The 23415-nt window shown below is 49.4% G+C and overlaps 7 protein-coding genes across 7 annotated transcripts; 5 read left to right on the top strand and 2 right to left on the bottom strand.

Moving 5' to 3' along the window:
• Positions 1-275: 275 nt before the first annotated feature.
• N7473_006323 (DNA ligase (ATP) CDC9) lies at positions 276-3678 on the bottom strand. The gene is made up of 4 exons (XM_057152263.1): positions 3342-3678; positions 1389-3201; positions 1103-1333; positions 276-1045 (listed from the first exon to the last, which is right to left on the bottom strand). The coding sequence occupies exons 1-4, from the start codon at positions 3584-3586 to the stop codon at positions 500-502; spliced, it is 2835 nt and encodes a 944-aa protein (XP_057010068.1). The 5' UTR covers positions 3587-3678; the 3' UTR covers positions 276-499.
• Positions 3679-3984: 306 nt separating this feature from the next.
• N7473_006322 (uncharacterized protein) lies at positions 3985-7503 on the top strand (the record flags this gene model as incomplete). The annotated part of the gene is made up of 2 exons (XM_057152262.1): positions 3985-4017; positions 4072-7503. 2 exons carry the CDS (start codon positions 3985-3987, stop codon positions 7501-7503), a joined length of 3465 nt encoding a protein of 1154 aa, XP_057010067.1.
• A 771-nt stretch (positions 7504-8274) lies between these two features.
• On the top strand, positions 8275-8574 carry N7473_006321 (uncharacterized protein; the record flags this gene model as incomplete). The annotated part of the gene is made up of 1 exon (XM_057152261.1): positions 8275-8574. The coding sequence occupies one exon, from the start codon at positions 8275-8277 to the stop codon at positions 8572-8574; it is 300 nt and encodes a 99-aa protein (XP_057010066.1).
• A 187-nt stretch (positions 8575-8761) lies between these two features.
• On the bottom strand, positions 8762-10933 carry N7473_006320 (transcription factor domain-containing protein; the record flags this gene model as incomplete). Its single annotated transcript, XM_057152260.1, has 6 exons — positions 8762-8978; positions 9042-9259; positions 9309-9800; positions 9829-10133; positions 10155-10740; positions 10901-10933. The coding sequence occupies 6 exons, from the start codon at positions 10931-10933 to the stop codon at positions 8762-8764; spliced, it is 1851 nt and encodes a 616-aa protein (XP_057010065.1).
• Positions 10934-11404: 471 nt separating this feature from the next.
• N7473_006319 (ABC transporter permease/ATP-binding protein) lies at positions 11405-15808 on the top strand (the record flags this gene model as incomplete). The annotated part of the gene is made up of 10 exons (XM_057152259.1): positions 11405-11596; positions 11660-11737; positions 11800-11915; positions 11971-12025; positions 12091-12692; positions 12743-13319; positions 13368-13932; positions 13986-14158; positions 14215-15711; positions 15782-15808. 10 exons carry the CDS (start codon positions 11405-11407, stop codon positions 15806-15808), a joined length of 3882 nt encoding a protein of 1293 aa, XP_057010064.1.
• A 936-nt stretch (positions 15809-16744) lies between these two features.
• N7473_006318 (FAD-dependent oxidoreductase) lies at positions 16745-18418 on the top strand (the record flags this gene model as incomplete). The annotated part of the gene is made up of 8 exons (XM_057152258.1): positions 16745-16858; positions 16906-17031; positions 17076-17174; positions 17234-17431; positions 17493-17733; positions 17790-17984; positions 18064-18264; positions 18363-18418. 8 exons carry the CDS (start codon positions 16745-16747, stop codon positions 18416-18418), a joined length of 1230 nt encoding a protein of 409 aa, XP_057010063.1.
• A 494-nt stretch (positions 18419-18912) lies between these two features.
• Positions 18913-19734, top strand: N7473_006317 (uncharacterized protein; the record flags this gene model as incomplete). Its single annotated transcript, XM_057152257.1, has 1 exon — positions 18913-19734. The coding sequence occupies one exon, from the start codon at positions 18913-18915 to the stop codon at positions 19732-19734; it is 822 nt and encodes a 273-aa protein (XP_057010062.1).
• Between the last annotated feature and the right edge of the window lie 3681 nt (positions 19735-23415).

The raw sequence follows: 23415 nt of genomic DNA, 5'->3' as shown, positions 1-23415 counted from the left end.
GCAAGAGGAGAAAGTGGGAACTGCTGATGCGATGGGGGGATAAGGAAAGTGCTCATGCCATTGGAGGGTGTAATTGGCTCGCGATGAGAACAGAGAAGGACCACAGCTGCCGTGCTGATTGCTTGGGTTGCAGCGCCAAGCCGAGCGGGGGAGGCCCGCTGATACCCGTCGGGATGGAGCAATTGGGGAAAACACACGGCATTGTCCGGGAATTGAGAGCTTTGTGCAATCGGAAAATTACTATCGACAATGCGAAATTGGAAGGTGGATAGATGGTTGAGTTTAATTGCCCAAAATGGCCAGAAAACGTGCAATTGGGGCTCGGACGCTGAAGACAAATTGGACAATGTCTTGCCTCAAGACCGATCTAGTCCCACATGGTGCATCTTGCATGCTGAATGGTGTGATGACGCTGGAGAGATTACTCTGACTACAATGCAACATTCGGGAAAATTGATAGATTGGTCATGGATTTGCAAAACGCTCAGCAGAATGCGTCTTAGTACTCAAAGTCATCATCCACTCCGCGTTTGCCGGAGGTCTCTTGGGCCACTGCTTCTTGCTTGCGATACATCTCCGCAACAGCCCGGGTCGTAGTGGCCTGTTCGGGTTTCTTGTCATCTCGGGACTTGATGAATCGAGGGAATCGAAGTGAGACACCTTTACCGCCACCGGTAGTGCCTTCAAAATCATCCGCTGCAGCTTTATACCGAGGGCTGAGTGTTAAATCGGCCGTTTTGACCTCCCAGACTAGACGGGGCTCGAACCACACGTCGGGTTGATCCTTGGGGACAGTAGAGTGGGAGTAGAAGGGCTTGGGCCGGTCAATAACAAGGGGTGTAAGCTCCTCGTGGAGCTCTTCGAGTCGGGTTTCCGAGAATCCAGTACCAATATTGCAAATCGTCTCGTATTTGTCGGTGTTAGGGTTGTAAGCAGCCAGAAGGAAAGCACCGTACACGGAAGTACGTTTGCCGCGTCCATAGTAAGCACCTAGAACGACGAGATCGAGAGAGTCGCCTACACCGGCAAGATAATCTTTTTTGACCTGCACAGGAATTGGTCAATATTGCCATAGGCTATCGAGTGTGGTGACAGATCATACCTTCAGCCAGTTGCGACTCCGCTTGCTGGGCTCATATCCACTCTCTGCAGTGTCCAGCATCTTCACCATTAGGCCCTCGCACGACGCCTTGACACTCTCGTCCAGCAGGTCCTGGATTTCGTCGAGGACATTGGTGTTTCCGAATTGCGCAAACTGGAATTCGCCTTCGATGGGCTGGAAGCATTTGTGCAGTAGCTCTCGGCGTTCGCGGAGTGATTTCTTGACACATGGCTATGAAGAACGGGTTAATAAGTATCCCACCGATTTCACCTCTAGGCTTGCTTACCTCTCCATTGAAGAACAGCAGATCAAACGCAAAGACGCAGACCTTGACCTTGACGTCTTCGGCCTTCACGTCCTTGCGCTTGCGAGTCATCAGCTGCTGGAATGGGAGAACCTTCTTGTTGACAGTGTCCCAAGCAACAGTCTCACAATCCAAAACGAAACTGTTGACATCCTTTTGGACCCAGCTGTCAAGCTTACCCAGCACATCTGGGTACTTCTTTGACAGATCCTCGGAGTTGCGAGAGAAGATCGCACTGAGGCCCTTTTGGTCCTTTTGCAACGTAGCAACTGACCCAGGGTACTTATGAATATGATCCGGTGCCACAAAATGGATTTGTGCCCGCTCACCATCGTACTTGTATTCGCAGGTGAATTCCTTGCCCTCGAACCGGTCGAGAACCTCGGTAATCGACTTGGTCGGCTTGGCAAGCATAGGCTTCAAGGGGACACCCGGCTGAAGCTTGCACACCTTGGGCAAATCGAAGAGACCATGCTCCAGCATGGCGGGAATTATAACTTCGTAAGATGGCAGCTCGCTATATACCGTTTTGAGAACAGACTCACCCTCAGCTAGTCGCTCTGGGGTTGGAGACTTCTCGCCTGCAACGGCGGCCTCATGTGTGACGATGGCCTGGGCCAGGGCCACGAGAACAGTCCGCTCTGCGAGACCCAGTCGCAACTTGCCTTCCAAGAAACGGACGATGAATTTAGCCTCGCTAGGACCGCCCTTGTCCTTGGTAATGTCAACACCCTTGTTGCCCTTTCCAGACGTTGCGGAATCAGCAGCCGACAACAACTTCTTGATACCGGAGATCTTTTTGTCCTGTGATCCATGTCCTTGAACCTTGGCGATGCCCAGCAGTCCTTCATGGACACCTCTGACAGTCAAAGGCTTAGGCTTAAACATGGTAGGTTGGTTGCCACGACTCTTGGCGGCCACCAACCCAAGATCACCGATTTCGTGTTGGTCCGCCTTGATGACCTGGAGGCTGCGGCCGGTACTCTCGCCGATGGCCTTCATAATCAAGGACTCGCCAATGCCAAGCTCAATCCCGGCATAATCGGCAGCCAGCTTGTTGATCATGAGTTGGACTGTCGGAAGTAGATCGTTCGGGGTTAAACGCAGCACTTGCTGGAGGAAGAGAGAACAATGGGCCAAAATAATAAGGCGTTTCGTAGTCATCTCAACCAAGGAGAAGGTGGTGCACAGAGCAGCGTAGGGGACTGGATCGCCTGCCTTCCAATCTGGATACGGGTCTTTTCCGGTGGCTTTCAAAGTGGCCTGCACCTTCGCCATCGTCTTCTTCTTCGCCTCGGGCTTGGCCTCTTCCTCGGCCTCACTCCCGGATTCAATGTCCTCTTCATCCACATCCGATGTCGGGTCGGCTTCTGGGGTCTCCTCTCCAGAGGCCTTCTTCACAACAGGTTTCGGCGACGGAATTTCGGATTTGGCGGAGATTGGAGAGGACTTTATAGCGGACTTCTTGGGGGACTTCTTCGGTGATTTCTTCGGGGAGGGTGATCTTTTCCCTGCCGGCGGGGATGGTTCCTTTGTGGCCTTGCGCCGACGCTTAGAGACAGGTTGCACATCCGACCCGTCGCTATCCTCTGCGTCCTCGGTCTTTTCCCGCTTCAAGTTCTTGCCCGACTCTACCCCATTGGGTTCGGCACCAGTAGTCGGCTCGGTTCCATTTTCAGCATCTGCAGGCTCAGTGGCAGCATCACCAATAGATTTTTGCCTCTTTCCACCGAATGCCAGTGTCGTCTGTTTCTTTGGTGCTTGATTGGCGCCCGCATTTGAGCCGAAGAATCTCCTACAATCGCACGGCGAAGAACGTTAGCCAGTCCAGTCATCCGAGGCTCGGGTGAATGGGGAACTGAAGACCCGCGGATGATTTCCGCAGCGAATCTTCCATCCACGCACCCGATGGTCAATTGAGAATCGCGCACATACCCCAATGTAGCCTGTTTCCGACTCTTGTCGTCTGCCATCTTTGCGGAAAGTATTGAAGTTCTTGCCGATTGAAAGAAGTGCAAGGAAGGAAGTGAGGAATGACAAGCTATTGAGTGGAATAGGAAAGCTTGGTGGACAGTTGATGTTAATGAGAATGATGCCTTTGTGTACCGCGAAGCTGCAAAGATGTTCGGTTCGGAACGCGACAGCGAAGTGAGCGCGGATGGAATTCGCCGGCCGCGCATAGAAGAGCTTGAGAGGAAGACCACTGGCTCATTCCAGTCCAGGGGAGCCTCAAAATATAAAGTCCTGCCAAACAGCAATTCAACCAGGCAACAGACCCCAGTCGGATTTAGTTTCGCCAGGCAGCCTTGAGGATCTCACTCCACGCGACGTGACGCGCCTGTCACGTGGGAAGCTAGCTATCTTGCCTGGTCAGGAAACTATGGGTCACCGCCTGAATTAACCCGCAGAAGACCAGGCGGTGAGCCGTTTCAACGGTCATTGCCGGCAGTTGCGATCTTGAGCGCAACAGCTTGACAAGATGGGAGCTCGTTGATCGACAGGTTGAAGCCGAAGATCTCCGACCTGGAGCCTCAGATCTTCTTTCAGCTTCTACTCTTCAAATACACGCTTAGCCACAATGGCTGACGTGCGGCAGGAATCCTTCAACCTGGTATGTTAGGCCCACCCCACTGATCATATTCTGCAAGTGACTGACATTCAGTAGCTACGTGAGCCCTGTGTTGAGCTCAGTTCTGTGGGATTACGGTTCCGTGGAAACCAGGCCTCAGCTTCAGACGTCTATCAAGCCCTCGAACCCGTGCATCATGCTTTGGTGGAGCTTGCGACGAGGAACGCACTCGATGGGAAACTCGCCGAATATGCCTTCTTCCCGCTCTCGCATATCTTCAACGAAACGCAACGGCTTCCAGCACGATGCCTCGAATCAGCAGTACAATCCCTACACCTCTTGGTATCAGATGGCTGGCGAGAGCAATTATCGCCGGCGCTGGGAAAGCAGTTGATCATACTGTTGACACTGATTGTGGGAGGCTCTCCAAATAAGGTCGAGGGGCAACAACCTTTGAAGGCGCAAGTGGCAGAGGAGTTGTCTGTTTCATGCTTTGATTGTCTTCGCGCCATCTTCGATATGCTCCGCGGACCGGTCGCAGATCGAACCATCTTCCACGAGATTGGTACGGCTACGGTTATCGACCAGACCGTATACATCTTGCTCGACGGCGTTGTGGATGAGAGATCCGATGATATCGGCGTATCAGCATCTAAGTCACTCAAATCTCTCTATTCTCGAATCACAGACCGTGTCGTGTTAGCCAGCATCATGCCTCGCACTGTTTCCGCACTAGCAAAGGTGATACGTCCCACCACACAAGCTCGGCGGTCCTACAAGCTCTTGGAAGTATGTCTCGAGATACTCAATCAAATGCTGAAAGTCGTCCTGAATGATCGTGCCGTCGGAAGTACGGAGAAGGCCTCGCCTATTTCCACAGAATCGGATAAAGTCGCACTTGATACTTCCTGGCTCAAGGCTACAACTACACAAATCAAACTAGCCCTTGTCCATGTAACCCAGGTCCGTCGTCATCAAAGACCAGAGGTTCAATCTGCTCTGTTGGATCTCTGCGTGATGGTGATCGAGGAGTGTCAAGTCGCTCTGAAGGATGCTATTCCCATAATGGCTGAAACGATTGTGGTCTTGGCCGATAAAGAAGGCGATGAACCGAACCAGGCTTATTTGACCCTCCTCCATCTCGCTACCACGTACCCAGTCGTGTTAGACTCTCTGAAGGAATCGCTTCATACTTGGCTCACAGCCTTTCCGCGGATTATGCAGAGCAACGACGAAACCGCCAAGCAATGGGGCATTCGACAAATTTCTACTGTCTTCCAAATATTATCTCAGCTCCAATCGGGATCAGACCTGCTCACAGGTAGTCTAGCATCTGGCCTGTGCGATATTATGGGGGCTGTGGTGAAGTATGATACGAAATCACTGCAGTCAATCTCGTCACCGGGCGGGTTGCGCTGGGATGTACTTGCCTCCGAGTCTAAGTCAATAGCCTTTCCTCCCATCCTACTTGAGCATCAGAGCCAGCAGCAAACCCTCAAGGACGTGCGAGCGTTTATTGTCAGACTCAACCTTTCGGAGCTAGGAAATGAAATTACAAGATCTATCATCAACCGCTTGCATGCTACCTCGAAAGATTCTGCCGTGGCTCCATACTGGCTAGCTTTGACTTCACTCCAGGCGCAGTCGCAGCAATCAGCCGATTTTGATGACTTCATTGTCGATGACCATGTGGAGCAATCTAAATCGCTCGCCAGCCGCGGTGGCATGATTGAAGAGCTGTACTACACTTCATTGACGATTTTGAATGACCTCCCTGTAGATGGATCTGGTGATTGGCGAATGTCAGCTCTCGCGCTGCAAGCTGTGGCTCTTCAAGCTCAGCAGCTGGGAGAGGCATTCCGGCCTGAGCTGATGGATGCCTTGTATCCAACTCTGCAACTACTTGCTTCCAACAATACAACTGTCCAGCGCCATGCCATGATTTGTCTGAACGTTCTCACTGAAGCATGCAATTATCCAGACACCAGCTCCATGATCATCGAGAATGTGGACTACTTGGTGAACTCGGTAGCCCTTAAGCTGAACACCTTTGACGTGTCCCCATACCCTCCCCAGGTGCTCTTCATGATGGTCAGGTTGTGTGGTGCATCAATTGTTCCATACCTGGATGACCTGGTGGACTCTATCTTTGGCATTCTTGATCTGTATCACGGTTATCCCAAGTTGGTCGAAATGATGTTCAAAACTTTGGCTGCTATTGTCGAGGAGGGGTCAAAGAAAACATCGCTATTGACAATTGACAGTGGCAGAGAGAAAGGGCCCCATGACAGTCGCAAATCAAAATATCAGCACTTGTTGCTCTCGACCGTCGCAAGTGACATCGCGAACCGCAAGGCCAAGCGTATTGAAAACGTCGAAAATGACGTTGAGATTGATGGCAGCCTGTCTCATCCTAATAAGCCCTGGTCGGAGACTTATGAGAAGCCCCAACCCGAGCCTGAGACCATTGAAGAGCTGTTGGCGAAAGCTGAATCCGATGAGCCACTCCCTCCTCCCAAGGAACCAGAAGATAGCGAGAAGCCACTGAGCAAAACGCACTCACTCTTGCTCCACATTGTCAAATCCATCCCATCCCACATTTCGTCACCGTCGCCATTTCTTCGACGCTCTCTCCTCTCAATACTCATTGAAGTGCTGCCATCCCTATCTCAGAACGAGAACAGTTTCCTGCCTCTTATCAATGATCTTTGGCCGTCAGTCGCGTCCAGGGCCATATTCCCATCTTCTTTTGCCAGCAAAGCTTCCTCCTCGTCCACTCTCATGACCCAGCCGTCCGCCGAGTCTCGAAACTCTACCAACCAGCCCGATACCCATACATTCCAAGAGGAGACTTTCGTCATTACCTCGGCTTGTCAGGTAATTGAAGCTATGTGCAAAGGTGGGGGTGATTTCATGGCCTCGCGTGTTGAAACAGAGTTCCCACGTTGGCTGCGGCTCTACCAACGTGTGTGGACTCAGGTACGGCAAGATGCCGAGGCGGCTAATGAGCGACGGGCTCGACAACAAAGAAAGACTAGCGTGCCCCCGACCACCGCGGTATCAGTGATACAGCCTGCAGGTACCGAGTCTGAGGACAGTTTTGCACTGACGCCCTCTCTCACCTTGTCACCGACTACCTCCGGCTCGCGAACATTTACACCCCAGCACGCTCTGTGGGGGGCTTTGATATCTTTGTTCATTACAGTCCTCTCTCATGTCCGGCTGCCCTTGGAAGTGGGTGATCAAGTCTGTGAGATTCTGGGAGAATGGATCGCACTCTTCGTTGGGCCAGAATACTATTTCCACGCCTCAGAAAGGACTTTCTCTCTAGCATCGGATGATGTCCTTAGAGGCATGATTGAATCGGTGGAGGATGCCATTCGCGCAATGGAGACCTGGAACCCTGATCTGACTTGGCTTATCATGGCCTCACATCGAAACAAGTCATCTTCATCGCGTGTGTCCGAGCCAAATGAGGTAATTGACGTCTTTGGCGAGTCGTTGCAGTATGCGAAAGTAGCATTCTAGCCCTCCCATTGTTTAGATAGAATAAATTGAAGAAATAAATGTACAAATCAAACATCATGTATTGAACTTTGGTTTTCAGGAACACAATTTCTGATAACTAACAACCTTCCCGTGATTATTTCGGTCGGATTGATTTCCTCAGTGTCATTTCGTCCTAGTCGGCATCTTGGGCGACATGATCACCTATCTCACCATTATCCGTAACAAGGATTATTATCTACGCTACGGGTAGGCTTTACTTTGGTAAATCTGTCCAGACTCGGCGTTCCACATGGCCAAAGATGTGTTTGGATGATACCCAAAATAACCCTTTCAACAAGTGGCAAAGGGATCTTTGTAGCTTATACCTGTCAAAGAGGCAAGGATGAGAATGGGCTGGAAGGTCATGCCACTCCTCGTGGACAATGGAGTCGATTTCGATAAAGGACTTTAGAGAAGACTTGACAAAGGAGGAACGAATTTCAAGATTGGGGCTTGTCCATAAAACAATGCAACCTTGGAGCAAACTCGACTATGAAGAAATGATCATCGTGTAGTGTAAACAAAGAGGTCTGAGATACAAAGCCTTTCATAATTGCTTCCAATTGAATACTTAAAGGGCTAGATCCCTAGCCTAGTACTCATCACACCACCAGGTTCAGCGTCAAGAGCTCGCTCCCCTAAAATCTAAAATTTGAATACCGATCGCAAGCTGCATTTACGACCTAACCCGAACTCCTTGCCAACACGGCCTTCCACTCATCCACAAATTCCACAAACAAATTTCTCACCATGTTCGTCAACATATACTTTGAGGCCGCAGACAGCCATCTAACCGACTACGCCCTTCTAGAGGTCATGCTATTGCGCCTCGAGAACGGCAAGGCCAGTCTGACCCTCGATCCTGAAGACGAGGAGATCGCAAATTGTTTCTCATTCGAGATAGCCGGATCCTGCCAGGCATGGGCCTACGCTGCTGCGATCCACAAGGTGTCGTCTTGGGTGCGGCGTGTGCATAAGCATGGTCTTCCGTTCGATCGTGCGGATGTTTTTCAAGTTGGTTTGGGTTTGAATATTCCGATGTCGCGGTAAGTGCATGCATTATTTGTTGCTAGGGAGCGCAGATTAAAGAAGTTTCTTTTCTGAAATGTTACGACATTTTTCTCTTGATGTTTCCCCATGACCTGCAAGTCCGTAAGATAATTGTTTGTAGATATTCAAACACATCTCCTATTATGAATTCATGGCGCCCGTAAGCTTTGGCTGGAGACTGCGGAGGTTAGACGGTTCTCGCAACTTGATTGCAGGCAGTAATCATGGCCTTCATAATGATCATCACAGGTCTTAGCTCAACACGTTCATCAACGATCTTCTCGACGTGGTCATTGACCCAGCACACTAGAGCAAGGTCCGACTCGATATCTTCATGCTCAGGATTCCCAATGATATCCAAGCATAGGATGAAAAACGGGATGAATTGCTGGAGCAAGATAAGACTATATTTATGAAGCGTCAGTAACAAAAGACACAAGTTTGAGTAAGATGTGGGTCTCACATACCTTATTCCCCAATATGCGTTTAGTGATGATCCTAGAAGGGACTGGAACGCTTGTATCGACTTTCTTGATATATCCACGGTTTCATGTGGCAAACGGTCTTTTTCCTGCCCACTCTTCTTCGACTGGTGAAGAATGATTAGGATTTTGTAGCTGCTGAAAATCATGTCCACGCAGAACCATGTGTCGATCTGCGTCTTAGCCATTCGAAGAAGCTCGTCCTTGACCGTGTTAGCAATAATTTTTGACAGGAGTTGGAGTAGATCCTACCGTGTCCCAATCTCGCATGATTAGCTGTACCTCCTCAAGGAAGCTGTCAATCGTTGCATCATGCGAGACCGGGTTAGGGTCTGGTCCCAGGTCAACCCAGTCAAGGTATTTCATCACAACTAGGGCTAGTCGCATAGAAGCCAGGAAATGGATTTGGATAAAACGAGAAGATTCGTCGCCGACGCCAGTAATCGTAGGATCGGGGAAGTTGACCTTCCAGGAGCCCGGTGGGATAAGAGTCGGCTTGCCGAAGGACAGTCGAAAAAGACAATCAGTCCGAAGTAGATGCCAGAACTCAAATCGTTTTCGATTTTTCTCTGTTTCGGTCTCATCGACTGTCGATACTTGCGAGGGCGATGACTGTACATCTGTCCCTTCTGGATTCTCGTCCATGGAGAAATAGCCCAAGGCCTTGGCGATCGTTAAGGCATGACCAAGCATCTTCCAGGACATCTCGCTGTTGCAGCTCTCGAGCGCCATTGACATCTGGTACTGTGTTAGGGCTTCTTGGTTTGAATACAAGGTGTGTGCCAGTACTTGCCATGAGAACTGCCGTATACAGATCAACAGGTGTATTCTGGATGTGGTCAAGCCAGCAATTGGCTAGTGTCAGACACTTCCGGTAGAGATGTTTGATCAAGGCACCATTCTCGTTGTGAGAGCCGGGGTCTAATACGATCCCTGACAGAGTAAGGGCATAATAGATGATTTGGGACTTATAGTCAAGCTGAACGTGAGGATTGTCCAGTAGATCGGGAATGGACAGCAGAAAGCTTTTTTCCAGGGGAATTTTGAATCCTTCAAACTGATAGATATCGTAATAATCTAAATATCACATTAGCAAACATGCGACGACAAAAAGAGAAATGAACTTGCTCTGAATAAATTTCCTTGCTAGGTCGTGTGGAAGGTCAGGGCTTGCTAGCCCCTCGTCGACTGGTGTGTTTTGAAGATGTTCAATTTGTGGCATCGCAGCAGCGATGGCCGCCATGCAGGTTTCATTTTCAAAAAAGCATGATTCGACTGCTCGTAGATGACTGAATACATTGGTGAGAAGAAGTGCCCGACTTTTTGGGTCTTTGATGCGACTCAAGATACCACCGATCACGCCGGGCGGGGTTGGACCGTGCGACTTGTCCGAGAACACAGGTCTAGATATATCCGAATCGACGGACGAACGTGACATTGAGAGATCGGCATGTTCGTCAGTGTCTGGACCTTTCTCCAGGCCACAATGTTCTTCTAGACGTTTGAGGCGGTTGAGAACATCTATTAGAACATTGTTCTCGTTGTTCTCGTTCCCATTGTCCAATGTGGGAACTATTGAACCTGAATCATGGGCACGCAGGTACCCTTGTTTCCTAGGTCGCGGCGTTCGTAGCTTCCGAAGCCGGTATACGCACTCGGCCCCAATGGACTCACACTTGTCACACTGAGGTGCGACTCGATTGCATCGAATCTAAGAACCCGTTACTCAGTCTTGTCCGAGCCGGTAGGATCGCACCGTGTATATACCTTTTTGGGTTTGACAGCGACTGCACTAGGACTTCTTAGTTAGGGCCAAATTGTAGCGTTCAGGGGATGAGGCTCACCGAGATACTCTCCACGGCGCGCCGGGTAATCATATCCTGGTATTGTTTCAAGACGTGATCAATAGAAGTTGAAGGATGACGAGGAAACAACCAAGAGTCCGAAAGTCCGGGAGAGTGAACAAAGTGGATCTGGGGTTCCGGGATTTCCCCAAACCCCGAAAGTCCGGAGTGGCCCGTGCCCCTTTGAAGCGGAACATGACGCCACTTAGGACTGTTCCAAGGTCCAACTAACTGCATCAGGAAACTTCTCGTTGCTGCACCGTACCTCTTTAGCCTAGAGCTACACTGGCCCCGGTACGTTGGGCCAATCAAAGGTCCAACAAACTGACCGATCCACTACTCTGATATTGGTAGGTCTCGTATTTCGTTCCATCTCCAGGCAGCACACACCTGTCCCGATTAATCATTATTCTTGCATGACTGACATATAGATCGAAAGAGTTGCCTCCCATTTCGCTGCATGGTTTTCCTTCACCCACCACACACCCATATCTACTCACAAAGATGGGGCTTTTCTCCCAAACCCCTCCACAGGAAGCTGTGGCAGAGGAAAATGTGGCCGATAAAAAGTCCCCGATCGGAGTGTCCCGCTCAGCGTCAACAGATGACCATCCAAACGATGAGCTCCCTGTGTCCAAGGAGGATTCCGAGGTGGAAGAGACGACTGCACAATCTACCTCGCTCAAGGATTATTTTGTATGTGCCTCTCATCAGAGGGAGATCTAAGATCTAATGTGATAAATTACTAACAAAACATAGAGAGTCCTATCTTACACGACCACCAAAGATCGAGTCGTTCTCGCGATCGCCCTGATATGCTCTATCGGATCTGGTGTCGTATGTGTCTTCTTATTTCGTTTAAGCCAAACCCGTGGGATATAAAACTGATGTCGCATTAGCCCTTGCCGATCATGAATATCGTCTTTGGTGGACTGGTAGGGGAATTCAGTTCATACTTTACCCCTGGAACCTCGACCACTGAAGCCCACTTCAAAGCGTCAGTTAGTCGGCTCAGGTAGGCGAAAGGTCCTTATTCTTCCTGAGCTTATACATTGCTAATCGCTGAAAAGCCTGTACATCGTCTACCTCTTCATCGCGAAGTTCACATTGACATATTTCTCGATGGTAAGTACTGAATCCCTAACCCAACAAACTCTACGCTAAGAAAAGGCTAAATTGTTGCACCCTAGTACTGCTTTCGTGTCATCAGTCTCCGGGTTTCAGCTGCCATACGGTTAGAGTACATGGAGTCGCTCTTCTCCCAACCAATCAGCAAGCTGGACCAAGTCTCGGTTGGAACAGTCGTTAACGCAATCACCACTCTCTCCAATTCGATCCAGCAAAGCATCTCGGACAAACTGGCTATCCTCTTCCAATCTACCGCCTTGCTCCTCGCCGCATACATCATCGCCTTCAAATACTCATGGGCACTCACTCTAGCTACCAGCTCTTGTCTCCTCTTCATCGTTATCATCTGCTGCCTGACCTTACCCGCTGTCTCGAAGATCCAACAAAAGGTGGACAAGGCAGATGAGAAACATTCAGGAATCGCCGCGGAGGTCTTTGGCTCGATTCGAACTGTCATCTCGCTTGGTGCCGAAGCGCCTTTGGCCAAGAAATATCGTCAATGGGTTACGGAATCTCGGAACAGAGGGCGAAGCATGGCTATAGTGATTGGTGTCCAGTTTGGGTTAATGTTTTTTGCTATATATGCCAGCTACTCACTGGCGTTCTGGCTTGGACTGAAGCTTTTCCGGGAGGGTCACATTCCAAATGTTAACACGGTTATCATGTAAGTGGATTTGTTCTTCCTTGATTGCACTTGCTAACGACGACTCGCAGTGTTTTCTTCTCAATCATGATCGCAGTCAGTGTTCTTGGAAACATTGCGACACCATTGACGATGATTTTCAAGGCGGCCAGCGCGTCGACCTCGTTCTTTGAAATCATAGACTCAGAGAGAATTGCCGCAGGCGGTCTTCGTGACTCGGAGGCTTTAGCTCAGGGCGATATCTACTTCAAGAACGTGGAATTTACGTACCCCACACGGCCAGAGAGCAAAATTCTAAATGGATTGAACATTGGATTCGAAAGAGGAAAGACCACGGCTTTAGTGGGTCCATCGGGGTCTGGAAAAAGTACCATCGTCGCTCTCCTGGAGCGGTGGTATGCCCCGGAACAAGGAGGTATATTCCTCGACGAACGAAATATTGAGGAGTTGGATCTCAAATGGTGGCGGTCCCAAATTGGACTCGTACAGCAAGAACCCTTTCTCTTCAACGACACGATTTTCAAAAACATCTCGTTTGGCCTTGTCGGCACTAGGTGGGAGAATGAGCCTGATTCTGTGAAGGCAGAATTGGTAGAGAATGCATGCAAAGAAGCATTTGCAGATGAATTCATCGAGCGCCTCCCAAAGGTATGTCCAATGTGCTTCTAAGGGATGGCTTCGAACTAACCACTCCAGGGGTACGAAACCATCGTGGGAGAGAACGGCACCAAACTGAGTGGCGGTCAAAGACAGCGTCTCGCCATAGCCCGAAGTATCGTAAAGGGGCCTACCATTCTGATTCTCGATGAGGCCACCAGCGCAATTGACGTCCGTGGGGAGAAGATCGTTCAGGCGGCACTTGATCGCGTCTCCAAAAATCGCACCACAATTGTGATTGCACATAGATTGTCGACCGTTCGGCGGGCCGATCGAATTCTGGTTCTAAGAGGCGGTGTCATTATCGAGGAAGGCACACATGAAGAGCTTCTTGGAATGGAGGACGGGCTTTACCGAGGACTCGTTAATGCTCAAAAACTTGAATTCGCCGCAGAGGAAGACGCAGGTCCAATGGAGGTCACGGAAGCCTTGGAGGAGGAACTTGATCATTCCACGACTGTCATGTCCAAGCAACCAGAAGATGTACAGGAGGAGAAGGTGAAATCTCGCGGGTTCTTCCAAAGCACGGGTGTTTTTATTTACGAGGCGCGGTCACATTGGTTCCTTTGTCTGACTGCTATACTGGGGGCAATGGGTGCTGCATGTAAGTTCTGTTGTCTGGGACTCAATGTACCTGCTGGCTGACCATTCCATCAGCGGCCTTCCCTTTACAAAGTTGGATATTTGCCAACCTCATCGATGTTTTCCGCCTGACAGGAAAAGAGTTGACAGATGGTGCCAATTTCTGGGCTTTGATTTTCTTCATCCTGTCTCTTGGCATCGCAGTCTGCTATGCCGCGGTCGGATACTCAGCCAACAGGCTCTCCGTTGTGAGTAAATGGTGCCTTGATCAAGATTTACCATTCTAGTCTAACATAAGTCTTAGGAAATATCCTCCTCTTGCCGAACGGAGTACTTCCAAAATATTCTGAAAAAGCCCGTTCCGTTCTACGACTTGAACGAGAATGCCTCCGGATCCCTGGTGTCCCGGTTAGCCACCGACCCCAAGCAGATTCAGGATATGATCGGGCTGAACGGCATCTTCCCTGTCATCTCAGTCTGCAGTATGATAGGTTGCATTGCCATCGCCTTCGCTTTTGGATGGAAGCTAAGTCTCGTGACCGTGTTTGCCGCTCTCCCCTGTGTCTTCCTCGCCGCATTCATGCGTATCCGATACGAACTGCAGTTTGAAGCCCTCAATGCAGAAGTGTACTCAGGCAGTTCCCAGTTTGCAGCAGAAGCTATCCAGGCATTCCGTACAGTCTCCGCGTTGACTATGGAGGATTCAATCTTGAACCGGTATTCCGGTCTTTTGAAGCAACAGCAGAACAAAGCCTTCCGCAAAGCTTGGCTGGCAACCCTGGTGTTTGCTTTCTCTGATAGCGTTGAGCTCTGCGCTATGGCACTCACATTTTGGTACGGTGGTCAGCTTCTCGCATCCAGAGAGTACGAGCCCACGTCCTTCTTTGTTGTTTACATGTCGATCATCCTCGGTGGACAACAGGCTGGTCAATTCTTTAGCTTTGGCCCGAATATTGCACAGGCTACATCCTCGGCCAATCGAATTCTGAACTTCCGACCAGCTTCAGAGGAGGTTAGTGCTGCTTCCGGGCAGCGTGTGGCTGATCAATCTCCTGGGTCAGGGGCTCGCATTGACTTCCAGAATGTCGCGTTCAAATACGCGTCACAGGAAGTTCCTCTCTTCACGGGCCTTGATGTCACAATCGAAAGTGGCCAATTCGTGGCATTTGTCGGACCGTCAGGATGTGGAAAGACCAGCTTGATCTCGATTCTTGAGCGATTCTACAGTCCGTTCCGTGGCACTGTTCTCCTTAATGGCGAGGACATCAACTCGATTGACCAAACTTCATACAGACGGTCGTTGTCATTGGTAGCCCAAGAGCCACGTCTGTTTGAAGGCACCGTCCGTGACAATATCACCCTCGGACTCGAAAGCTCAGAGTACACAGAAGAAGAATTGACTCAAGCTTGTATCGATGCCGAGATCCACGATTTCATCACTTCCCTTCCACAAGGATACCTCACAGATCTAGGCATCAAAGCCCAGCAATCTCTCAGCGGAGGCCAGCGCCAGCGTCTGTGCATCGCGCGTGCACTACTCCGAAAACCATCTCTACTCCTCTTAGATGAGGCGACATCAAGTCTTGACTCACAGTCCGAAAAACTAGTTCAGGCCGCTCTCGAAAGACTGGCTGGACGGCGGAGTATGACTATTGTCGCGGTTGCACACAGACTGGCGACTATCCAGAAGGCAGATGTTATCTTCGTTTTTGGGGAAAGTCAGAATGGAAAGGGGTCGCGGGTCGTCGAACGGGGTTCGCATCAGGAGTTGCTTCAGAATCGGGGGACTTATTGGCAGATGGTTCGTATCACATTCTTCCTTCTTTCTCTTGTATTGGAAACAGGTTGCTAACTGAGCTTTAATGTAACAGTGCCAGGCAAATGGCCTCGATCGGTAGATCTCTTCTTCTGATGGATGCTATTTCATCGTATCTCTCGGCTCAACCATATTGTACAATAGATCAAGCATATCACCTCTCCACTAAGGAGAAAAAATATTTCTCACAAATCACGTCCTTGTCCGATTGAGGTAATAGTTTATGCGATAAATTGTCTTTTACTCGGGTAGTATTAGCCTGTTCTATCTGTAGACATTTACCTATGGCTCTTCTAGTTGAAATGGATGTGGCGATTAAAAGCCAGCACATATGCAACGCTCCTATTGGGGAAGAAGCATCGGAGATATTTATTGGCTGACGGCACTATAAAACTCCGGTGTCAATGTTGATCTCTTGATATCTAGGGAAGGATCGTGTCTTTTCCAAAAGGGCTAACAAAACTATATTTCAGTGAAGATTTTTACATCGAACCGGGACAGTGAGAATTTACTCAGTATCCTGTACTTGGACTGGTGCTGTTCAAGGTCCAAATTTAGAGGCCGTAAATGGTCCAACATGCGGATATGCTAAGCCCGCCCTCTTCAAAAAGATATTTCCAAATGTCATCTAATTCGTCATTTTTGATCGTTCAGATGGTAAGTGTCCGTTTATTTTTCAATAAATATCTGGGAAATATTTTCTGGAAATCCTAGGTAACCAGGATCACGAAAAACAACTCTATCTGTTATTTAGCCACGACGGATCTATCTCAGTTAGCCTAACTTGACTAAGCGGAATAACTCGCTGCAACCATCTTCCCCATAATGCCTGTCTATGACAGGATCCCTGTACATAAGGGACACATCTTAGATCCGCTAACCAATCAAGGCAAGTCCCTGAGAGCAGCTTGCAGGAACACAAGGTTACATATAAGTATTTAAGGAAGCCCCTCTGACTCAAACAAAATTGATTCTTCTCGTATTCCTGGTTTAAACACCTAGGCCGCTTTTACACGCGATGGGAGAGTCCTCATGCAAGACCATAGAGCCGTTGACGGTGCTGGTTGTCGGTGCGGGCATCGGAGGACTTTCAGCAGCGATTTTTCTTCGGCGCCAAGGGCACAACGTTCGGGTAAGGATTGCTACCACCACTTTGTTCTGTATGTTAATAATTTCAAGGTATTTGAACGATCCAGGTTTTCGGCAGAAGTTGGCGCTGCTATCCATGTTGCTCCAAACTGTCAGCGACTCCTAATGCGACTCGGACTATCAACGGCTGACCATGGTGGAACTCCTCTGGAAAGGGTCAGCAACCTTCTAGTTTCTTTTACTCATAATCTAGATTCCAGGTTGACGTTGGTTTTGCTACAAAGTTCACTCTTTATGCACATACAGGGGAGAGAGTTACCACGATGTCCCTGACAGAAAACATCATGAAAGCCGGAGCTGTAGGTGAAAGACAGAGCTACTGAAATTGGAAGTAAATTTTCACTAACATCTTGAATAGGGTTGGAATTTAATTCACCGAGCGGATCTCCATTCGGCGCTTCGAGATCTCGCATTGTCGACTGAGGGGGCGGGCGTACCAGTGCAGCTTTTTCTCAACTCCAAAATCATTGGAATGGATGTCACAAAGGCAACTCTGACGCTGGCAGATGGCCGATCATTTACAGGAGATCTAGTTCTTGGTGCAGACGGCTTTCATGTTTGTAACATCTTTCTACCCCATGTTACAAGATCATCCGAGCTGACTCCGTGATATATAGTCTTGGACTCGTTCTTTCGTCGCCCCAGAGTCCCCTCCACCTTTCCCATGGGGGAAGAGTTGCTTTCGGTGGCTTATCCCATATGAAGAGCTAGAGAAGGAACTGCCGAGCGACGACAAAAATACTATGTACGAGTGGACTGGCGCAGATAGAAGGATCATCGGGTACCCTTGCTCGAATCATTCGATTGCAAACTTTGGCGCTTTTGTACCCACTTCTGAAGTGACAAGCTCTAATCGAGGTAACACTCCGCCGTAAACGAGAAGGTCGGTTACCAGTTCTAACGAATACTAATAGATTGGAGTAACCGGGCAAGTAAAGAGGAGCTACTTCGGTGCTTTAAAAGCTTTGATTCCTCCATTCAGCGGATATTGAATCAAGTACCAGAGAGCGAACTCAAGATTTGGGAGCTATTCGATATGGATAACCTTCCAAATTGGGTGAGTGGCTCCTGCGCCCTTTTAGGTGATGCGGCGCATCCATTCCTACCCTGTAAGCACCATGATAACCAATCTATGTCCCCACTCTACCCCCAGTCAACACCACTCCTACTAACACACATGGCAATCAGTCATGGCTCAAGGAGGAGCAATGGCAATCGAAGATGGCGCATCACTTGGCGCTCTCCTCCCACTAGGAACAACCAGGGCAGATGTACCATCTCGATTGCAGTTGTATGAAAAATGTCGCAAGGAGCGGGTGGAAATAATCCAAGATTTTACACGCCGTAGCGGACGGAACAACGATGGCATTGAAGGTCCCCGTCCCAATGGTAAGTTGGGCTCCGAGTTTTTCTTCACTTTGGGTGCAATCTAACTGGGGAATACTTTGTAGCCGAGGAAATTGCAAACTTCGTACCTTTTTGTATAGAATATGATGAGTGGGAGAATTCGTCCGAGATTTTGGTTGGACAGATTGACGCTTGAATTTCATCTACATATTTTGTATTTGTCTTCCTTCATATTTGGCTCTCTCACAATCTATTATCCGAATACTAATTTAGAATGTTCTTATAATTAAATATATTTCGAAACTAATCCAAGCACATGGATACGACCATAGGATGTGGAGGACAGCGCTTCCCCGCCGCCCAGCCGTCTTAGGTAAAATACTCATAGAGACTGGCCCACATGTATTCGCTTTTCTTGCATAATGGTATACCCATGTTAGACAGGTTAGCAGAATCATGTTTGTATGCAAGTTAGCAAAGTGGTTTATCATAGATATACGAGAGGGCTGGTACTCAAGAATAGAATACAATATGTTATGAGGTGTCAGGTAATTACCTGGGACACGATGATACGATCTCCATACTTGGAACTATATAAATCCACTCTCCCACCATCTTTGCAAGGTATCTACCACCACAATTACCAACCAGAAAATCCCTCCACCAAAACCAAGAACAAGAGAAAAAAAGATGTCCATATCCCTCGCCAACGCCGACCACGCGAGTCGCCCCTCGGCCATCTTCCTCCGAAACATCCACGGCTCCAAATGGGGCTACGCCATCTACCGCACCAATTACGATCCCGCGCTGGAGGCCGCCTGGACACACACCCTGCACACCATCCGCTCGCACATCGTCGCCTGCATCGAGGAGGAGTTGCATAAGCCCCTGTCCTGGATGCGCATTCCCGCCGTGGACTACCAGCGCATCCGCGACGACCCCTCCCTGTGTCCAGCGGTGGACCCGGCGCCAGTCGACGCGGTCAAGACGGCGCTGGAGCTGATCGTCCACGACGACGCCGCGCGCTACGACAGGCTCTCCGTGGAAGATGTTCGCGAGGCCTTCCACTCCCTATGTACGGACGGTGACCCCGCCACGCCGTCAGTCGCGGAGATCTTCGCGAACCCGCCTCTGTTTGTACGGATACGCGCCGGACTGCTGGTGTCAGCGGACGTGTGCTTGATGGTGGATGGGGAGGTGCTGCGCGCGGTGAGCCAGGACCTGCGCAATGAGTACGGCGAGGGCCCGTTTGTCAAGGCCGTTGAGCGGTTGCCCTGTCTGGGACCCGACTACGAGGGCTGGTTCAAGGTCGCGCTGACCTATCTATGGCAGCTGGTCATGCGGGCGAAAAACAGCGATGGTATGGATCTGATCTTGCCGCCGAAACGGCACACCACTGGTGAGCGGCCCATCTATAATGGCTCATGGCCAATGGATATGCAGTTGGAGTCTGCCGGCATTTACCCGGAGGATATAGCTGAGATCGAGGAGGCCTATGCAAGGGTGGTGTAGACTATTTGCTAATGAACGATCGTCCCTGATGAACTTATTGTGCTAGCAGTGATATAATACTCGTGATGGCCTAAATGAAGTTACATTGCCATCCTTCGTCCGTTCTTGGCACCACTTTAGCCGGCGGAAATAGTTCGATTTGGGGGCGGGTTGGCATTGGCAAAGGGGTTGGCATTGGCAAAGGGGTTGAAATGTCAGCTACGGTACAAGCCGTGAACATATATCACGACCAGAGCAGAGTTTTAAGCCGACAAAGACCTCGACGCTGATTGACCCAGTCGTCTGTTTAGCTTAGAGAGGAAATATCGCCATGAGTCTTAGTTTTGCGCTTGAGGCATCTCCCTGGCTCATTGCAGCTAATGAGAATCGTAACACCCTCGCGCAATTGGCTAGGACAGCTAGTACGATCTCTAAGCCCTGCCAAGGCCATCAACAAGGGTCCTGGGAGCTCCGAACTGTTGACTTGCGGGATAGCGGTATTTGCTTTCATTTCGGGTATCAGCCATCGAAGGATCTAATTGAACTAATACAATGGATGTGCTCATTGAGGAACCCAATCAAACTTTGATACGTAGCCGGTTGCCTCAATTTGAAGCATTCTTCTAAGGACCGGAAACCCCATGGATTTCCTCGATAGTCTACGCGTGTGTTACTAGTATCACCTGGTAAAAGCTGTCTTCGCATCCAATAGTGTAATATTTTTTGTGAGGTAGAAGTATGTACTGGGCTAGGCAATTCAAAAATGGTGCCTCTAAGACCCAAATCAGAATTGATTGAGTTCCACCTTGAGACCAATTTCAATGCTGGGGCAGAGCCCCTTCTGTTGTAAAGCATCGACCGTCAACCTAGGCTTCTTCAGCATCACCCATCCGCACGACCATAGCTTTGGAGTCCAACTCCTTTCCCAGCACGTGTAGACTGTGAATATGCTAGTTGGACTGGTCTTCGCCGCAATCATGAATAGGCCTCTTGTTTCTGCAGATAGCCTTCAGCTCTTGACATGCGATGTTCCCATACTCCTGCAAGTACTGTCGCATGACATCACCACAACTCACCAGAGTGTCCTGCTATGCATTATTTTCCGACACTTTTGCGAGACGAAGGACAAGGAGCACCATGTTCGATATGTATGACTCGTCTAGCAGATAGGGGTCCGTAAAATGACGAGCAAGCCTGTCATGCTCCTTGTTTCGGAAACGTCTCACCAACTCAATGGAGCGTTGATGCATTCCGAGATAGTTGAACAGAATGCTCGGCTCTTCTTCAAACAGCTTGGATTTCAGCGCTTCCAAAAGTTCGAGCACTCAACTCACCCCTTGTCACGCGACGCTAAAGCAGCACTCAATGCACTCATCACACGATATTCTTTTTCCAGCTGATACTGGCACATACGACCATAGGGTGTGGAGAACAGGGCTTCCCGTCCGCTCAGCCGTACTTAAGCCACACGCCGGCCAGTTAGTAGTATGGTGGGTGACCACATGCGAATCCTGGCTGTTGTATGTCCGTGTTCACCCGTTTTTGTCATTCGTTGGGACATTTGCCCTTGCCGCTTTACTCTTCAGCCCCTTCAGGCCCCTTCAGGCCCCTTCACCCGAATGCCCTGAATACCCCTGAAGCGCTAACGCGTGGCCCCTCGGCTAAACTTTCCCTCCCTCCTTCCCTCGTGGCCCAGTCCCAACTTTACTTTTTGGTGGCCTGAACTGATCCTGATTGTCGGAACAGCAGCAGATGTGGATACCCGGAGAAAGGAGATACTATAGACCCGCTAATATTAGTTATATATTGAGCCTATCTAAATTGCTAGTTAGGGGCTACAGAGCAATTCAGACCTGTTGATATCCTATTAGTGCACTAGTATAACCCACTAAGCAGTATTTCCGACTCTGATCGGAGCTAATCACGGAAAATAGATTCACCGTGGCTACAATAACCGTCTGGTCTAGTCTTGGTCTTGGCTTCTCTTCTCTAAGGACGTAGTGAAGATTTTGACTAGAGAAGAGGTGCAGAACGAGTGGCTCTCTCCTGTGGAAATAACCACAATTGAAGAGCTTTCCCGTGGCCGAATGCAAGGAGTACTTCACCAATTAAACCTGAACTGAACTGGCGACCTTTTTCATTCTCCCCGATGGACCACCACTGTGAAGGCCCTGGGGTTCTCTATCCGGGGAAAGGATCCACGCACGCCCTTGGACCTATTGGGTCGTGGGTTCTCATGTTGTTCCCTATGGAGATCCGATAGATATTGATTAGTGTTTAACCAACTATGGGCTGGCAGAGCCTCTACTTATTGGGTGCTTGCCCGGGCCCGTGTATGGAGGCTTTTGCTGGCTGCTAGTCGCTTCTTGCTTGGGGCTACATATGTCCGTATCTAATGTAAAAGGGTGTTCATGATCGCTTAGTCTTTACAGAAGGATATCGTGTGATCAGATCCGTTTTATCCAACCAGTACACCAGTTCGTAGGTGGATTTGCGGTCTTCACGACCGCGTTTAACGATGGCACAGGGAGAGAGCAATAGAAAGTCCCGGCTTGATTGTGGATCCCAGCTGGGGTAATTTTCCGTATACATATGGCCGGTTCCTGTGGTGTGGTGGTCAACGGGGGACCCGAGGGGCACACCTCTTTCCCAACGTCGAAATAGAACTCGGAGGATGTATAAGATTCCAAAACCGCATGTGTCCAGTACCTTTCAAAGCGTTGAGTCATGTGTTGCCAGGAATCGTCCTTAGTCATGAATTTCAGATTCTTAGCGTGGAGGAGAATTTGAATGTCTCGAAACATGTGCAGGCCGGGTCGGTCGGTGCTTTCTAGAATAGTCTCCCATATCTCGTGAAAAGAATACGGGGGAAGAAAATACCACAGCATCTGCTCACGGGCGACGGGATTTACTCGTTGGGAACGGAACTACACACCCCATGCGGTGGCATTGGCATGGCTGTGGTCGTAGCTGGACGGGTAGTGCTGTATGACTGAGCTTGGGTAGTGGCGTGAGATGACGGGGATCAGGACCTCTAAAGACCTTATTAAATTAGGTGCTACTACCTGTATGCAAAATTTCGCTTCAAAAAAGCTGGATTTTGTTTCGCGATCGAGTCGTAAATGTGCCGAAGGTTGGTGAGCAAAGAGACAGAACACTAGACAGTCTTTGAACGAAGTGCACTAAATTGGAGCTACGGTTTGATGGGAGCAGGACCTCTATAAGTATTGAAAGAGCTAACTTGAGTTTGGTCTAGCGCCTAACAGGAGCACATTTCCTAATTTGCAATTTGCGGGTACAATCAGATAACATAAACGGCATGACATAACGACTCCCTGATTGTCTACCCAGACCCTGAGTGAGGGGGTGAGCAGATCCCTGAGCAACCTTTAAGTGCTCAGAGAGCATACGGAAATGGTGGGCCGAAAAGTTCACGTGCGTGCTCGATAACCACGATTCTGGTAAAAAGGACGCTTAAAATGGCATCAAGTGTAGCCGTTTTCGGCACCCAATTTACAGTTACCTAGAGTTGTGCTGTAGACCAGCGTTGTATCGGACAGATTACTCTTGTACAATCTCAACCTTATCCTTATCTACTTCATTATTAACACACAGCATGGTAAACAGGGTTGTAGTCACTCACAAAAGGCGATATGGTCTTCGATATTCTTTGCCTTCTCATAGGGCTCTTTATAGTACCAG

The sequence above is a fragment of the Penicillium subrubescens genome (genome assembly GCF_028828155.1).
Source record: "Penicillium subrubescens strain IBT 31985 chromosome Unknown utg000004l_segment0_segment0, whole genome shotgun sequence".
Taxonomy (NCBI): Eukaryota; Fungi; Ascomycota; class Eurotiomycetes; order Eurotiales; family Aspergillaceae; genus Penicillium; species Penicillium subrubescens.
The sequence above is the reverse complement of the archived record's forward strand: the minus strand, read 5'-3'. Positions and strand labels throughout refer to the sequence as shown.

Coding starts and splice junctions, on each gene's coding strand:
- N7473_006323 (XM_057152263.1), bottom strand. CDS start 3,586: ATGCGCGGCCGGCGAATTCCATCCGCGCTCACTTCGCTGTCGCGTTCC. Junction 3,202..3,341: donor CGGAAACAGGCTACATTGGG/GTATGTGCGCGA, acceptor GTGCGATTGTAG/GAGATTCTTCGGCTCAAATG. Junction 1,046..1,102: donor GGAGTCGCAACTGGCTGAAG/GTATGATCTGTC, acceptor ATTCCTGTGCAG/GTCAAAAAAGATTATCTTGC.